Raw genomic sequence first — 19,014 nt, 5'->3', positions numbered from 1 at the left:
GATTCAGTTTCACAGAGTGTCATTACTTCACATTCCCCTCAAACTTTCCTCTTATTGAATTTTCCCTCTAAGTATGAAAAGCTCAAACACTTGAATCTGAGGCAAGCACGGTATTTTGTGGTAGTGACATACCTCGCATAAATCCTGGCACTGGTTTTCCTTCAGGTCCCAGGATTCCTTGCAGGGCTCCAGGCACTGTGAAAAGGAGAAGGGTGTCAGTTCTTCAAAGAGGTAGCCACATCAAAGAGCCGCTGCTTTGGAGATGGCGCTTTCTGCACTCGAGTACTGGCTGCCTGACAGACACCTCACTCGGCCACTTCCCTTGCATGTTCACAATGAGCATACCTTGTTTTGTTACGGATGCTCAATATACCTTGAAGGATACAAACACGAGCAAACACAGACCAAAGGAGGTGTCCACATACAGACACACCCTATACCTGTCTGTGGAAATCTACTGATGCTTAGATTTTGCTTTATTTGAGCCCTGACAGGTTTACGCCTCAACATCGTTAGCCTTCCATGCTGTCTATGCCTCATTCTCTTCCTGCAGTTTCTCTTGCTCTTTCTGTTCATGTCTGGACCTGATATAGTCTGGTGTTTGCATTAAACTCACTTTACCACACTGAACAGATTCACTCGGTCTAATGTTCTTGGGATTCCCTTTTTTAACACATGGAACACATTTACTGAATGTTTGGCATAGAAACAGGATAAAAGCAAAGCCTTAGTGTGAAAGCAGCTTTATGTCTTTTTCGACCAAACGTTGTAGGATGATAAAACTTGAAATGAAAGTTTACCAATCTACTCAAACTCCCCTTGCCTTAAATGCAACTCAACCTCAACAAATCAAATTCAATGAAAGTGAATGTAATATAACACTAAAGACCACGTATGACCAAGAGAATCAAGCAGATGCTGCCGCAAGAAAGGGAATGAGTCCAGATAGGGATGAGAGAAACTGAAGGCTTGTGCGCTCCTGTTGCTGGCCATCGAGAGCTGGTGTGAAAGAGAAGAGCAAGCTCAGTCAAACAGTCAAACCACTGCCAGGCTGCTTCTGTGCAGCACTGGGAGCAGCCCAAACCACACCAACCAGGGACCTGCCAAAGTCACTCATTCAGCTCTATTTAATTTAGACTCCTGCACCAGCTTCACTAGGAAGACAAGTCGCAGCGGTAAATTTTCAACACATTCTCCTACATTCCTCATCCTAGACAGTCCAATATGTTGTTCAGCGGGAAGGGAAGAAGAGCGAGATATGATAAGGTAGCTTTGGAGCGCTGCCATCAGTCGAGCAGAAGAACAGAGTTTCTGTGGTCAGCCTCTGGCCAGAAAAACTGAATCAAATCCTTTCAAAGTAAAATCTGTAATGTTACGTAAAGTGCTGTACAGAAGTAAATGAGGACGCCTACTGCGAGTGCATTAAACACAATGTTGATGTAAGAAAAATTCACATCTCAGTCAGGGGGCCAGAGTTTTATTTATGACTCTTTAATTCGCTCATTAGCCAGCTCCGTCATTATTATGCTATTGCCAGTGAAAAGTTTATTTGCTTTTTATGGAGTGCAGTGGACGGGCACAGGATGAAACATAAACCTAGCTTCTGGAGGAGCATGCGGCAATCAAACCGCGCACACGCCTGCCAGTCCTCAATTACACTCAGCTTCTCCGTCAGCGCTCTCAGCCTCTACTCTGTGGACAGCGTGTCGAGTGTTAAACGGCAGTCTCTTCAGTGCAGACAGGGTGGAGGTGGTTGAGAGGGAAGGTATTTTCTTAATTACCTCATAGGGATATAGATATCAGCCCTGTGACGATATAAAATATGATTCACCAGAGGGGAAAACTGGACACCTTAGAACGAGAGCCTGTGGTTATGACAGATGAGAGCTCCAAGAGAAACTGCTGTGGTTTCGACAGAGCTGTTCAGGTGAAACCACCGTAACACCTCAGAGGGTTAAGATGACATATGTGCACATTCGCTGTCCAAGTTATATCTGACTGTCCGGAGAGTCTCTGCAGTTTCATCACCATTCGCTGTGAATAATATGTTGACCTTATATCGTTAATTCTCGTCTCGATTGTGTCCTCTGAGAGTTGTGCCTGCGGCGCAGTAGCAGCAACCTCAGCATCCAGCCTCAGTCAAACTCCGAGCTGTAACTGCGAGGTGTGGAGGCAATGACTTGTGCTGCACCGTCTAAAGGACATTCTGCCAGTAGACGCACATGTTAAAGCCCCCAAATCCCTTCTACAAATCACTGAACATACATGCATAATCCTGGGGATCAAGTTCATTTTACTCATTGAATGATTTTGTGTGCATGGATTGAATGCATTCCTTTGGCTTTTCTTGAGAATGAACCTGTTTTTGGTTCACCACAATCGCAACTATACAAGTGAAAATAGAATCATCGTTACCTTGAGATGCTCGGGCTTGCATGCCAAACAGCGTGAATTAACACAACACACTGAGTGAGGAGCAGATTGCAACATAGATCAGAATGCTGGCTGTGCAGCGATGTCTCACCCTTCCAGTCTCAGTTTTTTCTCCCTTTTTTGTAACCCTGAAAGTATCCCATTAGACAATTAGAAGGAAACAGGAACTTAAATTTAAACCTTTTTCTTTATCAACATAACTGCTTGTGCTGAACGAGCATTTATTTATTTATTTTTTTATGAAGTGCACTCTTTAAAACCATAAGGATTAATGTTGTAACAGTGTGATCTCCCTGCAGGTGTGCTGAAAACTGACAATCTGTCAGCATTCTGCTTGGCCACACCCACAATCTGACATTTTAGTAGAGAAGAGGAGGGCCGACGACAGATGTCTTGCCAAAGCAAATAGGACGGTTGTATATAATTACAAAGGCGCTCTCATCAATCAAGTGTCTGATTCCTATTTACACAGTTTGGTGCTCAATCTAAACCACGGCAGACGCAGCCAAAACAGATTCTTGTGAAATTGGCGTATGGAACTTGCCATGAGCCTTAATGCAAAAAACTTCTTGGGGCAGTGTGGCCGAAAGAACATTACATGTAAAAGCAAACTCTTCCACTCAATACCTGTACTTTTCCTTTCATATATACTCACATAGATTAATATTTCTTTGATCGGCCCTAGGCATGTCAAAATTTGACCACTAAACTGCCATTTACAATAAACAAAAAAGCATCAAATTGCTCTAAACCATAAGTAAAGTTTATTGCCGTTTTTAAGTGGCACTTAAAAGCAAAGACTGTGTCAAAGTTTGCACAATGTGAATTTTGAACAGGTGATATATGTGGTGTAACAGTTAGTATGAGTGGGAACCCAAGAGGCTTCGAGTCATAAAGTATTTGCGCATCCTGCACTGCCAATAGCTATGCTAGTGTTTGACTTCTGAGGTCTAATCTGGGCAAACACACAGTGCAACCTTAGTAGAGCACATAATTGAGCTGGACATAGTGTATCTGCAAGGCTGTGGTGCCAGTGTCTGGGTTTCCCTCAAGCAAAACGTTCAACCTGGCAACACAGCTACTGTCTGTCTGAATAGTGTAAGGAATGCATGTAATTATCTTAAGTGATGTTAACATATTTCTGGACAAATTTCATCTAAAAAGGCACAAATAGTTTTGCTCAGAGATGTAAACAAGAACATGGGTTGTTTCTATGGACTTGAGCTGTTAGGGCTTAACAAAAGCATTTGAGCGGCTGATTTCCCCTTTGTCCTCTTATCTTCCTACCCAATAGTGACACATTCTGCATGGTTAAGTAGGAACATCCATAGCGCTCTTTCACTCCCCATTTCACGCTGTAATAAAACGCAGCAGTTGTTACTCTGGGGGACCCTGAAAGGCATTCTGTGGGGCCGATGAGAGAGTCAGCCTGAATGGCAGCCAATGCCACAGCCCATCCTCACTTTGTCATGGCTGGGACGAGGCTTGGGGAAGCCAGAGGGGGGGAGATGGGGGAAGTGAGGGTGGGAGAGACTCGATGGGGGGGTGCTGTGCTGTGCATAGAACTCCTTCTCTCAGTCACAGGAGTGCGGTTATCTCCACCCATCGTAAAAATGCTTACAGCCCCGAATGAGTGACTAGAATAACATAAACAATGAAAAAAGTACATATATAAAATGTCACGCAAGTGTTTTGTTTTGCTTAATGAAGCATGAACTGCTAGCTACCAGTCGGGATGCCCCAGGCTTAAAAATACCCTGTGTATACAAAATAAAAGGCGGGCCATAATTCATACTGAAGCATTAGATATTTTCCTTATTGCCTGAATACATTTGTTCAGTCACAGGGAGACGTGTGAGACATCTACGCCCAATCCTGTTATTTCTCAAATAGAATTAAGTCAACAAAAAATCTCGTGCTGCTAACTGCGCTTTACCTGCTTCTACACAAGTCTGTAAACACAAACGGTCTGCTCTCTGCTATGCTGAATGCTCCGAGATGACTTCTGAAAGCCGAAAAAAATCGATCCCAAGGAGCGCTGACCGTCAGTGTCAAGCTCATGTGGTGCCAACACATATTTACAAGGTGCCTTTGCCGCCCCGTGGGATAGAGTTTCGGCCCTCAACTCCTCTGAGAGACTCAGATATGGAGGATTCTCTGTTGTTGATCACACGCATTGTAAATCTCACCCACAATCTCATTGAGTTATGGCTATTTTCTGCTGCCCTGGCGCTTTTCACACCGCCGATGTCCAGACTCAATTATACCAGCAGCTCTCAGCCTTCTTCTCATATCTATCGACCCATCCAAGAGCAAGTCGCCAGGCTCGGCTCCTTCTATTGAAACAGGCACTTAGTCCACGTATTCACTCACTTCTCACTCTATTTCACTTTTATTTGGCTGTCGTCTCCCTGCTCTTCCCCACTTTCTTCTCAGTTCTTATCTCCTCACTTCTCTCCTTTATCCTTTCCAGCCTTTCTCTCTTACTCTTAGACCATGTCCACTCTAATCCAGATAAATTTTAAAACTCATCTTTTCTCCCTGTTTTGGCCATCCATCTACACTACGCCAATGTGTTCATAGTCAGGAAAATGGATGTTTTCCAAAGCTCTCTCCAAAGTAGATAAATCTGAAAACACCAGGCTCACATTGCAGCACGGACAAAAAATGAGCTTTTTATCATGTGATATATCTTTTGCAAACATGGCCAATGCACTTTCACTTGCCAGAAATGTTATGAGGCCATGTTTCTGTGGCCTCCAACTTTTTCCTGTTATTTGGGTTCTCTATTCTTTAGCCAGTCACACAATAGCGGAATACAACTGTGCAAGCAAAAAATAATTAAAAAAATAAATCACAGATTGAAGAAAAACATCAAATCTGGGCTAAAAAAAAAAACGTGTCTCTTCAGGGCTCTCTAAGTTTACTTTTAGACTATCCTGGCAGTTGTAGGATCCAGGAGAAGCAAACTTGAGTGAAGAGGAAGAGGAAGGGTGGAGCTGAGGTGGGGTAAGTAAGCAACAGTACTGGCTGACTGCAAACAAGCAACGATAAATCCACCAGGGAAGCTTCATGCACATGAAAGCTTTAGAAGTGCTCCAAGAAGAAGTGCCTGTTATCTGTTCAGACAGAGACTAGATTTCTTTCTACCTGAAGCAATAGAAAACCTTAACATTTCTACACTGATATTAGTACTGGAATATGTATATATAAAGGCCCGAACATGCAATCATATACCACAAACCTGCCAGAAATATCATAAACACTGTAACATAAATTTGGGGTGATGACAGAAATCATGTTTTTTATGCTTATGCTTATGTTTAAGCTGCAGGTGCTAATGCGTGGGGAGAATGCCAGATTTTAGAAATGGAAAAACACACATTCTTTGTAGAGATCTTTCCTTTCAGTGCAGGTATAAAGACTTTATATAAACATAGACGACCTGACATGGTTTCATGCCATTGTGGAAAAGAGAAGCCACTTTTCAAGATTCTATGAGAGGATATCTTAACAGAGATCAGTAATTACAGCTGTCAGTCACGTATTTAACACCTCTACCTGTCTGAAAACACCTGTGGTTAGCCAAAGCTACTTCACAGAGTAGGTTTTCTACAGCCTGGAAGTGGGTAGAAATCTTGTTTCCACTCATACGACTTGAATTACAACATACTGAAAGGTAATTAAATGGGCTATAGGTGGTATTTATATGTTAAAATATTATTTAAAATGACCTAAAATTATCTTTAGAATGTTGTGAATGAGCTCTGAAGTTAGATACCAGTATATTGGATCTGAATCTACGGTGATCAAAAGATGCAAATAGAACCAGTAATAGACAACTTTTAGAGTCGAAGACATTGACAAAGTGATAAACACTAGAAGCCCTGTTGTAGTTTTCACCACCGGACACAGCTCTGAATGAAAAGAACTGTGTTTGATGAAGAAATCACTGTGTTTTTCCTACATGGGTGAATTTAATTATGAGGCTTATGAAGGTATAAAGTTATGTGATGTTATTATCTTTACTAAGTTCACTGTTTGTTGATCTACAATTCAGACTAAACTGTAATAGTTCTGACCTTGTCTGAATGATTCCAAACAGATCTTTAGTGCAGCTATTGACAACACAAACCGTACAGAAAACGGAGGTGATTTGTGGTTTTACTGTCGCTGTTTTCTATCTAAACAGACTTATAATGTAAACTATTGAGTGACAGAGCACATCAAGATTATAAGACACTGTGTTATTTTTATTGACTGTCAAAATAACCATATGAGTTTTGGTTTGAAGAAGAAATACCATAAAACAGATGTATTCAGTGAGTGATACAGTCCGTGGATACATAGTGTTGACTCGGTGGTGGTTTTGGTAGTCCTAAGTGGGGGTGTTAGAAAATATCGGTTCTGCAATATATCACGATATTTTATTTCACGATACTGTATCGATATTAAAAAAAGTACAGTATCGATATTTTTAGGCATTTATTCAAATGTAGATATGGTGGAGGTTCATTGTTTTTCTTTGTTTTTCTTAATTGTTTTTATTTTATTTATTATTATTTAACACTGTTTTATTAAATAATGATTATTTGATGCTTCCTAAAAGCACTTTTTACTGTCTGAGAGGCAGATGTTAGTTCCGTTGTTGGGACTGCACAAACATAATGTTATAATTTGAGTTTTAACACAGAAAATTTTGTGATATAGCATTAGATCCTGTTGTTCTTATTTCTGGTGTAATTCAGTTCTTCAAGGAAATAATCTTAAAAAAAAACCAAAACCAATATTAAAAAAATTGCCTTTTTAACAGTATCATGACATATCGTGATAAATCGAATCGTGATTCTAGTATTGTGATTTGTATCGCATCACCAGATTCTTGCCAATACACACCCCTAGTCCTAAATCTGTTCTGGTACGTGACTCCACCTGCTGTTGAATATAAGGAATATCAATAATACACATAATCCCTTGAGTTTTTTTTTTTTTTTTTTGTTAAATTTCCCAAATAGCACGGCAGATTTAATAAGAGCACATATATTCAGGGTTGGAATATAACAAAGAGAGCTGGGAAAATATTTTCGTTTTCGTCCAATTCCTGTTAGCATGTTAGTGTGGATCACATTACAAGAGCTAAACTCCGCTCTAATATGAGGAGGACCGTAACTCTTCATATCTCAAACTGTCCTCAACAATTCATTCTGAACATGATTTTCATCCAAATAAAACTTGTGTAAAGTGACAAATCGATCTGTGTAGATGCCTCTCGTTGGATGCCCATCTGTACTCTGAACTACACTAACACATATTTCTATCAAGTGTAAGAGCTGTGTTCTAAATAAGTGCAAAATCATATGGTAGGAAGCCTTTCCAACACCTATCTGGCATGACTTTATTTTTCAAAGGCTGTAAAAATATTGTGAGTAAATCAGGAAGAAGATATCCCTATTCTGAGCTGCTATAAAGTCTAGACACACTATTTCCTCAACCTTATGCGACCTTATAGTGTGTCCACGAGATACTGTGTATTTAATTTCTGCACTGCTGTAAATCAACACAGGTGTGTGTTTAGCAGACAGCAGGGTGGATCAGGTAGATCAAAAAGATTAACAGTGTGCTGAATTGAGATGTGAATCTGACACTCAATACGCTGCAAGCTCTCACAGGTGCTGATAAATATGAGATGAAGTTTTCCAAAGAGCCGAAGTAAATCATCGAAAGGCCTCGTTTAACTTGTCAGGAAGGAGAGATGGGTGAAAATCTCATTTAGGAATCATCGAGCCAGTCAATGTTGTCATATTCATGCATAGAAAAAAAGTTGTTTAGATGAATATGAGTGCGTTTTTAATATTTGGGAGAAAAAGTTTTAGTCTAATAAACTTACAATGCAGTGGTTGCTATGGGGATGTCTTTAAGCAAACTTCTGCAACCTAAAAGGAAACCCAGATGTCCTGCAGTGTCAGCAGAGGATAGCTGTACTTAGAGCTAGATAAGACAACAAATAAGAGGATATTGGAGTTTCTGTGGTTTTATTCCCCATTTTCACAACAATACAAGTTTTAGAGGGACAAGATGCCCCTTTACTGCAAAGTAATCAATGCTGGTAACAAACTGGGGGCTGTCTGCTTCCTTGTATTCCCAAATGAGCTGGTAAACAAATCAGATGGTCATTAGGTACAATAGATCCCAGCCATCTTTGCATCTGTTTACCACTTCATCATTGTCATGGCTGGTCTGAGTAAGAAAAATGAAATGTTTATGTGTGAATGTGTGCTCTCTAAAAAACTATTACTGTTATCTGTCAGCAGCTAACCGTCCAAAAAGTTCCTTACAGGATACAGTGTGACGCTATGACTGAAAATGTGTAATTAACATGGACTTCTTCAAATTTCTCTGACATGAATAACGACATATTTTCCAAAGCTCTGAATGTTTTACAGCTCCGAGAGGAAAGCTTGCTGTTAATGTTCCCTATGTCATAATTCCTTCATATTTACAACCAACTAAAACACGGTACCTTTCCAGCTCTAATGGGGTGAAATGAAATGAATAGTTCTAATACGGTTCAAGACTTTCATTTTGTTTCTCAAACCAGGCTAAGAGACGGTGAGTAACCTAGCAGGTGGTGTCACAGACATTCTTTGAGAATCACTTTAATTATTAATTTAAATGCAGTTGAGGGTACAGACAACAAAGAGCTGAAAAGGAATAGCTTGGCAGAAAGTGAGAAGAAAAAGAGGAGGAGCAGGAGGGGCAGTGCATGAATTATACATTTACCCCACAATCAGAGGTGCCTGCCTTATTTATGAGCAAAAAGCCCACACAGCTTAGCCAGAATTGTGCTTTGTCTGCTGTGGAATGCAATAGCGGTTCACTTAATACTTAATGACACTGAAGTTTCACCCAGACACTCCCCACACACACTGATGCTTGGTCCACGGTGAGGGTTCCTTCTCTTACAGGTCTGCTGCCATCTCATGTTGTTATGTTCAGCAGCAACAAGAGTCAAAATTACAGTGGCTGTAACTAGAGCCTCAGTTATCACCTATCCCTGGACTCAGTTTACATTTCATGACAATTAGACTCAACAGGATGTATCCATCATGTGGGGTCAGATTGGCGATAAAGAGGCCAGTGGGCCCTTGACTATGACGTGGCATGGGAAAGCCAAGCCCTCTCCAGTGTTTTCTGAAACCCATGTCAGACCTGCCCAACACATGATTTACTGATTCTCCTCTCACACCAAGCGCCCAGAATAATGATGACAGATGCACAAGAGCAGAGTTGAAAATGGGATCACGTGATAAAATGCTTCCTCAACGCCAAACGGTCTATAAAGTAGATTTACAGCAACTGTAATGAACTCATATTTTCCATTCGGAGGATGAAAAATGCATTTGTGTTATGGCGATGTCAGTCACAGCAGATTGAGGAGATAGTAAACAAGATAAAGGATTTCAACCCTGCTGCCAGGTTCCTCCTCTGACTACTCAATCCCTCTTCATCACAAACGAAATGAGACCTGGAGATTCTGTCTCAATGTAGGACAACAACATGTAAAACACGGTATGTTATCGGGGGGGGAGAGCCGCCCTAATCCCGCGCTTTAGTCACATTCCACCACTATCTCCATTTGTTTATTTGAGAAACACTTCAGATTCACTAATCCTACTTACCCTCTCCATTTTCCACTAACAGCCCCTTATACCAGTGGTTCCTGTAGTGAAGCTTCCAGTATCTGTAGCTCAAAACAGTGATAAAACACAGCCATTCCAGTTGGAGTGATGATTGATTCTCTTTTAAATATGTTTAGAAGTTGAGAACAAAGTGTTTATGGTTCAACTCAACACTCAACACTCTGAAATTTCCTGTATTTGCACTAATAAGTAATGTATGGATGCTTAATTATTATTTATAATGCACTTCAATTAGGCGGATATGTGCAGGTGGTTAATATTGTATGAGCATTACCAGAAACCAGACCTTCTCCTCTGACATACTGTTGGCACTGGCGTTCAAATGACTGGGTATATTCTTACAAAAACAATGAAAATTGAAATGAATCAATGAATCAGTGCTGAATTTTTAAATCTTATATCAAGTTCTGTAAATTCTACAAATAAAGAAAGGGACAAAAGATTGGTTGGTGCTTTAGAAAACAAAACAATAACATTTCTGGTGGATATAGTCTAGAAAATCCAGAAAAGACTTGCAGCTTAACTTGTCAGCTCCGAGTCAAAGGTTAACTGAGCTGTTGATCTCTGACTGTTTGACACACATTCTGATTTCTCCATCATCATGAAACTGCCACACACAATCTCTGGGATTTAACTGCAGGACACAGCAGCTTTAAATGGGGCTGGAATAAATTGATAAACCCACATCTACTAAGTACATGAGCTTTAAGAATCTTACATTCTAATCGTCCTGTCTTTAACATGATGGTCAGTTCTCAAATGTAATGCTAACACAAACGACAAATTAAGATGCAGATGAATGTTCCTCTTTAGCTCCTGAAGGAATTAGTTTCTAAATACATGAGATTTGGCGAAAAGAGATGAATGTGAAAGGTATGGTGTAATCTATGATACTCAGTTAGCACATCTTCAGAATGAGAATAAACACTTGGATGACAGCAGATTGTCTCCGTATGACTGGTCATTACTGCTAAAAGAGGATTTTACAGCAGCTTTGATTACATTAATCCTTCAAGAGAATATAATCCCATCTGACAGGGAGAACATGTGAAATCAGGCTATCTGTGAAAGGTTGATTGTCTTAGAAAAGAAACAGCCGCTACTAAACAGACCCTATGCTCTGTGGGATCAATAAAAACACAAAATTGTATGAGGTGTGTATTTTTTTCATGGAAGCTTTCCAGGATTTCCAGGGGTGCACATCACTCAGATACTGAACAGACATGGCTGCAGAGAGCGGCCTCAGATGTGGGCTTTCACTGTTGAAGAAGTCTAAACTACAGTTCCACGGCCTTCTCGCCTCCTCTCCTGTGGCCACGTCTTTGGTTTTTGCTGTGGGGGTTTTCATTCTCTGCCACCCACCATGTGAATAATGAGCTCCACAGATAGCAGCCAATGAAGCGACCCCCCCTTTAGCCAATGAAACTTAACAACCATGTCCAGATCAGGTCCTTCCTGCTGGGACTGACCAGCCCTGCTTCACACTCCTCTGCCACCCACACACAAACACTCACACAGCCGAAAACTAGATAAATTAGAAAATACAAGGCTTTAGAGAAACTACAGACAGGTCTTTTTACTTGATTTTCAACAGGGTGAATAACAGTTTTACCAAATAAGAAAATCAATCAGGTCAGAATGACTGGGGTTGTTTCGTCCAGACAAATTTTATGCTCTGCTTAGCAGAAACATTGACAGCCAATCCAGACACTGCCCACTTGACAGATTGATTTCTATTCCAGCTTGCTTTGAGGTGTCGGTGTTGGTAATGTGGCCAGCACCAAGTCGAAGAGGTGAGACAAGCGTCTGGCCTCAACATGACCAAAAGGTGCTTTGAAGTCTGTCTAAGCACCTAACAATCCCAGCCATGCCCAGCTGTAAACTACCACCAAGCACCCACTTTATCACAGTTTTGCAGGGAACCTCAGAATATACTACTTGCCGCCAAAGAAAAAGATGACCACAAAAAAGACTTGTAAATAGCACTGACACACGTTTAAAGCTTCAAATGTAGAGCTGCAACAACTAATGGATTAATCAATCAAAACAAATAATTATCAGCTACTATTCTGGCACATCATTAGTCATTTCAGTGGGTTGTCAAGCATGAATCAGATTCTGAGATATCTCAATTTGCAGTTTTCTGCCCCCGTTTTCCCACAAGTGTGTCATTTTAACCCTCAAAGACAAAAACAGCCAGATCAAAAGCATCTACTGATCTAAAATGTTTAATAACTGTTGCACCACTAAACCTATCAATACACTGACTTCATTCCGGCAAAGTGTTTTTCAGGTTCAGCACAATCCGATATGACTGATTTGGACATTCAGAGGCTCCGCAGTGAACAAAGAAACACTATCATCTTCTGCAACACTAATTTATCAATAAAACCCATGTAATTTGACAAATGACAATGGTTAATGCTTGTTTTTGCATTCAGTAAATGATATATTTTGCCTGAAAAGTCACTTTTTCTTCAGTTTTCTCTGATCTGGTATAATAACCTTTGAATTTACTAATTTTAAACATCTACATGGTCAGCAAATTAAATATAGTACCTACTATAAAACCTACACTTATTCTTCACTGGAAAATGCAAAAAACAGACAGTAAGATTAAAATGAATGTTTCTAAATCACTTAGGAAAGGTTTGATGTAGAGAAAAATTCAACAGGAAATCACCATAAAAATAGTTCTAGGTCTATAAGGGTTAATTTTGGGCCAGTTAATCAAAAATGACAACTCTGAAGATCTCACTTTGGAATCCTTCAGGGACTTTTTAAATTATTTTTATCAGTTAATTGTTTTATTGAATTATCAATCAGCAGATTAATCAATAGAATCATCAGTTGCTGCTGTATTCAAAGTCTTGTATGTACCACATTTGTTCTTGATTATGATTATTACTCAAGAAAAAGACTGTGGTTCTAATTTAATTTTATAAGTTCAAGTGTCCTTGGAAAAAAAAAACCCACAGTATTGGAAAAATTTGACTATTTTATTTTGGCGTGAGAAACTGTGGGGGTTGGTAGAGGGGTTTGACAGTGGGCTTTGAAAGACACAGTTGAATGAGACATAGTAGCATTCCAATGATTGTTATTCAAGCAAACCGCTCCAAAGCTTCCAGCATGTGAAGACGAAGGCGCGTGTTCATCCAAAAGAGTAAACACTTCTTATTCTCATGTTGGTATGTAGAGCGCTGGGTGTGATTGGCAGAGAAGACCAGTCAAAGGAGCCACCTGGGATATGTAAGACATCTATGAAAGACATGCACGACTCATTGCCGGCAAATGGGAACCAGACAATGTTGCTTTATAAAGCTTTTCCCACTGCAAATTCTTGTAAATAAAATGCATGGATGTGACTGCTTTGAAGAACAATGTAAACATCCAACTACTAAAAAACGTTAGAGGCTGCTGCGTCAGCTTATTGAATCTAATTAATTGACAGATCAGTCTCAAAGGAGGAAAACAGCACTTATTTTGAGAAATGTTCAGGATATTCAGTGTGTGTACAAGAAAAATATTATTAACATTTTCTTTCTGTGGAATGCTTAGTGATGTTCCAGTAAGTCACTGCGGGCCAAGTTATTCAGGCATAGTGCACATGTCCTTTCTTCTCTTCCTTCCCTGAGAGACTTTGAGTAATGAAGTGCACTGCTTTTTCGCAGCTCGGCATTTAGCTGCCTTAAGTCAATCCTAGCATTTGATTTGGAGCCTGGATCACACCCATGGGGAAAGTAACCCTGCTAATATCAGCCATGCTATGAATGTGGAAAGCTTCTTGGCTCCTTCTGAACACTCTCCCATGCACATGCACAAAATCTACTTTCTTTGCACCAGCAGAAAAAGAACACCCTGGAGTTTTGTTTTGTTTTTTTTTTCCTCAAAACTTTCAGGGATCACATCCAAACTTCCCAAGTATGGAGCTCTAACAGTAGGGAGACAAAATGACAATAGCTCATAGAAACGCCTGCTGTTTGTTCCCCCTGCTGAATGGAGTTTGTTGCTAGTCCAGCGTTATGGCATGATAATGACTCACCAGCTCTCAAAATGCCACCTCATTCTGCTATAGAGAGAGGGCAAGCAGGTTAATTACCATGACAATGGGGACACTGAGAGCCCGAGCTGATTCTGGACACCGCATATGAGATGACCAGGATGACTTTCTCAGCACACATGGAAACAGGAGGCTTTGATTTCTTAAAGCGGCAACAGATGGACGAGGTCACAGCATCTTTGTCTAAATTATTAGGCAGTGCTTCCTCACATTTTCTTCACAGGCAGGGAGCTCTCTGGGTGGACAGGCCTTCTGCCCTAACGCACTCCCCGGGAGTCGCCTCCTTTGTCTCCTTGTTTGACTGTGTACTGTTCATGAAGTGAAGAGGCTAATCAGCGGCTGTAGAGCTATTCACAAGGAACCACTGTACAACATGGGCCTATTTGGTACAATTGTTAAGAGTGGCCACAATAGCCCTGTGTTTTGACACACTATACACAAACTCAGAGAGGGCACTAAAGCCATTGATGTGGATGTGAAGTGTGGTGATGTTTGCCACCAAAATATTGACTTCTGGGTGCGAAGTTAACACAGGCAGTGTGCCCTGGCCTGCAAATACATCCTCCATGGCTGATCCACAAGCTAGGATGAAATTAAATTAACCAAATATGAAGACATCTAGAGCTACAGTTGCACAGCACTACTGTTAGCATGCCATTAGTTTTAAGGGTTTACACCAAATCCAGTCTCATTTGTTTTCAGCCAACAAGTAGGATAAAGAAGTGTGAACTTACATGCTTGTTATAGCAGAGAGAACAAGAAGTCTATTAAAGAGTTTTGGACCATTGCAGACTTTCAGCAGTGTTAGTTGGTTGATTATGAAAACAGTATGCTGTGCTTGGACTTGCAGCCAGCGAAAGCCTTTTCAAACATAAAACGACTGGGGAATGACTAGTGCCAAGAGCCAGTGTTGGCCATCATAGTGGAAAGGAGAGAAACAAGTTTCACAGCATGGTGAAAACAAAGGTTTGCCTTCTTAAGCGCCAATACATTAACGCTGCAGACAAAAGACTGGTTACAGATAGTCTTTAATAATGTAAGATTTGGTTTGAGAGACAAACAACCCTGACAAGCCCGAACTTTATCTTGAGTTTCTTAAATTACTATGTGGTGTTCGATTACAATTAAAAGGACAACTTGAGCCCTGATTGTAGCCCATTCAGAGATGCGACAGAGGAACACAGTTTATATATTTGCTAATAAGGGTTAGGGAAAGAACCAATACATTTGCAGATGTAGTAGAAAGCACAAAGCACAATGGCTCTGCTGTAGCCCAGGCAATGCAAATTACAGAGGAAACAATTTGAAATTCAAAGAAGGAATGTAGAAATCAAACGGAAAAGGTCATTTTGTGAGGCAGATGATACTAGACACTGATTGTGATTAATACATAACCCAAATGTGAAGATATTTTAACTGAAGATAAAAAAAAAGGAATCCACTTTATGAGGAATTTCCATATACTCACCATTGTTACTGAGAGTTGCCCAAATTCTCAGCATGCATTCCTATTTAAGTACACTGATGTTTATGCACATTTGTTGGAACACACACAAGGAATATAATTTGTGGTCACCTGGACAACTTCCCATACATAATACAGCGTAGCTTTATGGTGTGTAGGAAAACTGAGGAGAAAGGAAAACTGCACTCCTGTGAATATCACATATATCGTATTTTGAGTTCTCATGGAATAACAGCATCGACTCCTTGTTTCACGGTCTGTGTGTGGGGAGATGAGAGGTTTTGACAGCTACAGAGAGCATTGTTCAGATTTCTACTTGAACTGGCCTCTGCTCGCGTATCATCCTTCTTATTTGAGCTCCACAGTGTCCTCTGTCTAAAGTCTATACAGCACATCTCAGAGGGCCTTGTCAACAGCTCCAGGAGAGTTTGATAGAATATGTCAGCGCCATCTTTTCAGAGGAGCTGTCAGCACCAGCTTTGTATCAACCTTCTTTGGGACAGGGCACGAAACACAAACAAGCCCTGCGGGAGGTGTACTGCACTACCTTCTACTGAAATTTCAAATGGCAACAGTTGAAAAAAAAAACCCTCATGCTTTGCTTCCATAAATCACCAGGCATTTACTTTCTTTAGATCATTTAATTGAGGAATTTAACAAATGTCAACGAACGGAGAAACTGTCTTGTTAGGATTAGCTGGAAATAAAGACTTTTCCTACTGACAGTCTACAACTCATGAGGTGATTCCTGCAGACATGACAATACAAGTCCTGTCACGACTCGTACAAATATAGTGTAGTATCTTCTATAAAATGAGACATGTATGTGGCATACGTCTCATTCATGAAAAAAAAAAAACAAATCACACTACCTTGGAGCACTGCTTGTGATTCTGGCACCACACCAAGGATCCATTATTCTGTAAGAGAAAAGAAGAAACACAATGAAATTCCAATCCTGGACATTCTGACAGTTCCCTTTAAATGGTTAATTATTCAAATGAATAAGCTGTCACCTACTCATCCATCACAGCAGCACCTTTTATAAGTCTTGACCTTTGTGACTAACAATACTGCTAACGGTACACAAATTTCAGAGACAGACCTTGAGTCAGTAAATGTATGTAACCTAAGCAGGAAAGTGGGGTCACAGCAGCAGGGCCAGGGCACACCTCTGGTCATTTTCAGTTGAGCATGGTGACCTCAGCTTTTCTGAGGACCCGTTTGATCTCTCAACAGACGTCCCTGAGGTCACCGAGCCGGGAACTGATGTCAGCACTCCTGCGCAGACTGCAGATACTGCCAATTTCCTTTAATTGCTGTGGAAGTACCACCTTCTACAAACAGACAAGGCAAGCATTTGGCCCTAATAGCGTGGTGTTTTTATAAATGCTGTACGTGTAAATATGGAGGTTGTAGAGTTCAGCACCACTTGGGGTAAATAGCTTGTGCAAGTGGTCATTTCCTGGATTTCATTAGGCCGAAACATTATTCTGTCATTCTCCGCAAGCCTAATTGCACTTGGATAACGAGCGTAACAATAACTGATCATCATGACAACATTTGAGAAGATGCTATGCACTGCAAAAAGGAACATTTAGTGTCCCCCTGTTATACTGCCTTATGTGAACCTTGTGAAGAGGTAATAAAAGTGAACACTGAAGAGTAATCAAAACCAAAGATGTACACTGGAGGCTCTGAATTTAATGTGATATTAATTGAGTTCATTCTACCAAAGTACCTCAATCTGAGCTGCATTTTTGATGCTGCGCTTCTTTTTGAAATCAGTTTAACGGTGCATTGCAGCCAAACTTTAGGGGTCTGCAGGCAAAAAGTCTGCTTAAGTTCAATGTCAAGTTCAAAGCCTTTTCCCACAATGTAATCCAGAAGAAATTTCCCATGAGACCTTAAGAGAGAACTTATCATTAAAGGGTTTAATTTGACATCCAGTACCAGTAAGTGCTGTGCTTTTAGTGTCAAGGATAATGGTCAAATGGCTTCAAAGGAATTCATAATTGTATGGTCATGTCTACAGAGAATCTCTACCACAAAAACTGCAGATAAGGATGAAAAATATATGACTCCAAGCACCAAGAAGAGCAGAAATCGTTTTTACATTTCTTGACCGCATGAGTAGGGGAACTGAGTGCAAAGTTGGCTGAGGTGAGCTTGAGTGAAAATTTCTTCCTTTTGCACATAAAGACTGCACATGTACTGTGTCCAGCTGAATGTTGATTAAAATCTGAATTACTCCTCACTACTACTTCAAGCTGTACTTTATTACATGATTAAAATCCTTGTGGAGTTCACCGACTTATGAGAAATCCGCTGTTGGCAACACACCATAAATAAATCCTTGACATTTACACTGGTGGCCAATGCCTCAGGATAATTTATACAGATTGTTACAACTCTCGGCCATGTCCAAAATCATCAATCGTGTTTTTGACACCTTCCTTCAGCCATCAATCAAGAGCGACAGGGCCAGATCCACAGAGGAGCTAATTTTGCTGTGTGACAGCATCCGTGTATCAGAGAAGCTCAGCAGGATGTTGCCCCAGCTGTCCAGGCCTGACCCCACCATGTCAGGGACCAACAGGGAATAATTATAGGTCAGGACTTCATCCCTCTGCCTCACCATGGCATTCCTCAGCAGTCCGGACATTATGCAGTGCTGAGGACTGTCAAGGACTTACGTAGATGAATGCTTTCCAGATATCCTCCTTTGTGTCTGTGGTCGAGGAGAAGAGGCCAGACAGTAGCCTGTAGTAGGTGAACCCAGTGCTTTGTTACTGACACTGGTGGAGTCGTGTAAACAGGGGGATTTATCACAGAGATACATTATGGCCGATGTCAGCTGAGAAGTCAGAGCAGGTGGCCATGGGCGCGCTGCATTGTCTAGACAACTGAGGGAACATACACAAGACCCCTTTTATCTTTGAGGATAGCATTCCACCTTTTGAAAGTGGGAATCTTTTGTTTCCTATGTGCTCCTGATTCAGATTAGATGAATCTCAGTTTACATTGGTGAGGCAGGTTTTAAGCTAAAGTTGTTCTTGCCTGAACGGTTTCAAGGTTTAAGTATTTACTGTAGACGATTTCTGTTTCTGGTCAAGGTGACAGGACATCAAAGGGCAGACTGGTGTCTCTGTGTGTCCTTTGACAGCACAGAGGTCCTCGGGCAACACCAAAATAACCGATCCTTAAGGACACTTATGCAGCACTAAAATAAAGGGCTTCAAGATTTAGGCTTTAACTTGAGTGGGTGTGAGGTTTGTGGTCAGTCAACTCATCAATTATTCACTTTGTATGAATTATTTGACAGGGGCTCTGAAAGTGAGCTAATGTGTTAAGCT

The 19,014-nt window shown here is 40.7% G+C and overlaps 1 protein-coding gene across 1 annotated transcript in view; it reads right to left on the bottom strand.

The window, feature by feature from the left end:
* Window positions 1-19,014, bottom strand: part of anos1 (anosmin 1) — a 46,072-nt gene that overhangs the window by 23,760 nt on the left and 3,298 nt on the right. Inside the window, exons 2-3 of the mRNA XM_030125285.1 lie at window positions 16,531-16,578; window positions 133-195 (exon numbers count right to left, since the gene is read on the bottom strand). Of these exons, the coding sequence (XP_029981145.1) occupies window positions 133-195; window positions 16,531-16,578 (111 nt within the window). The remainder of the gene's footprint in view (window positions 1-132; window positions 196-16,530; window positions 16,579-19,014) is intronic.

The sequence above is a fragment of the Sphaeramia orbicularis genome, chromosome 21 (assembly GCF_902148855.1).
Source record: "Sphaeramia orbicularis chromosome 21, fSphaOr1.1, whole genome shotgun sequence".
Lineage (NCBI taxonomy): Eukaryota > Metazoa > Chordata > Actinopteri > Kurtiformes > Apogonidae > Sphaeramia > Sphaeramia orbicularis.
The sequence above is the reverse complement of the archived record's forward strand: the minus strand, read 5'-3'. Positions and strand labels throughout refer to the sequence as shown.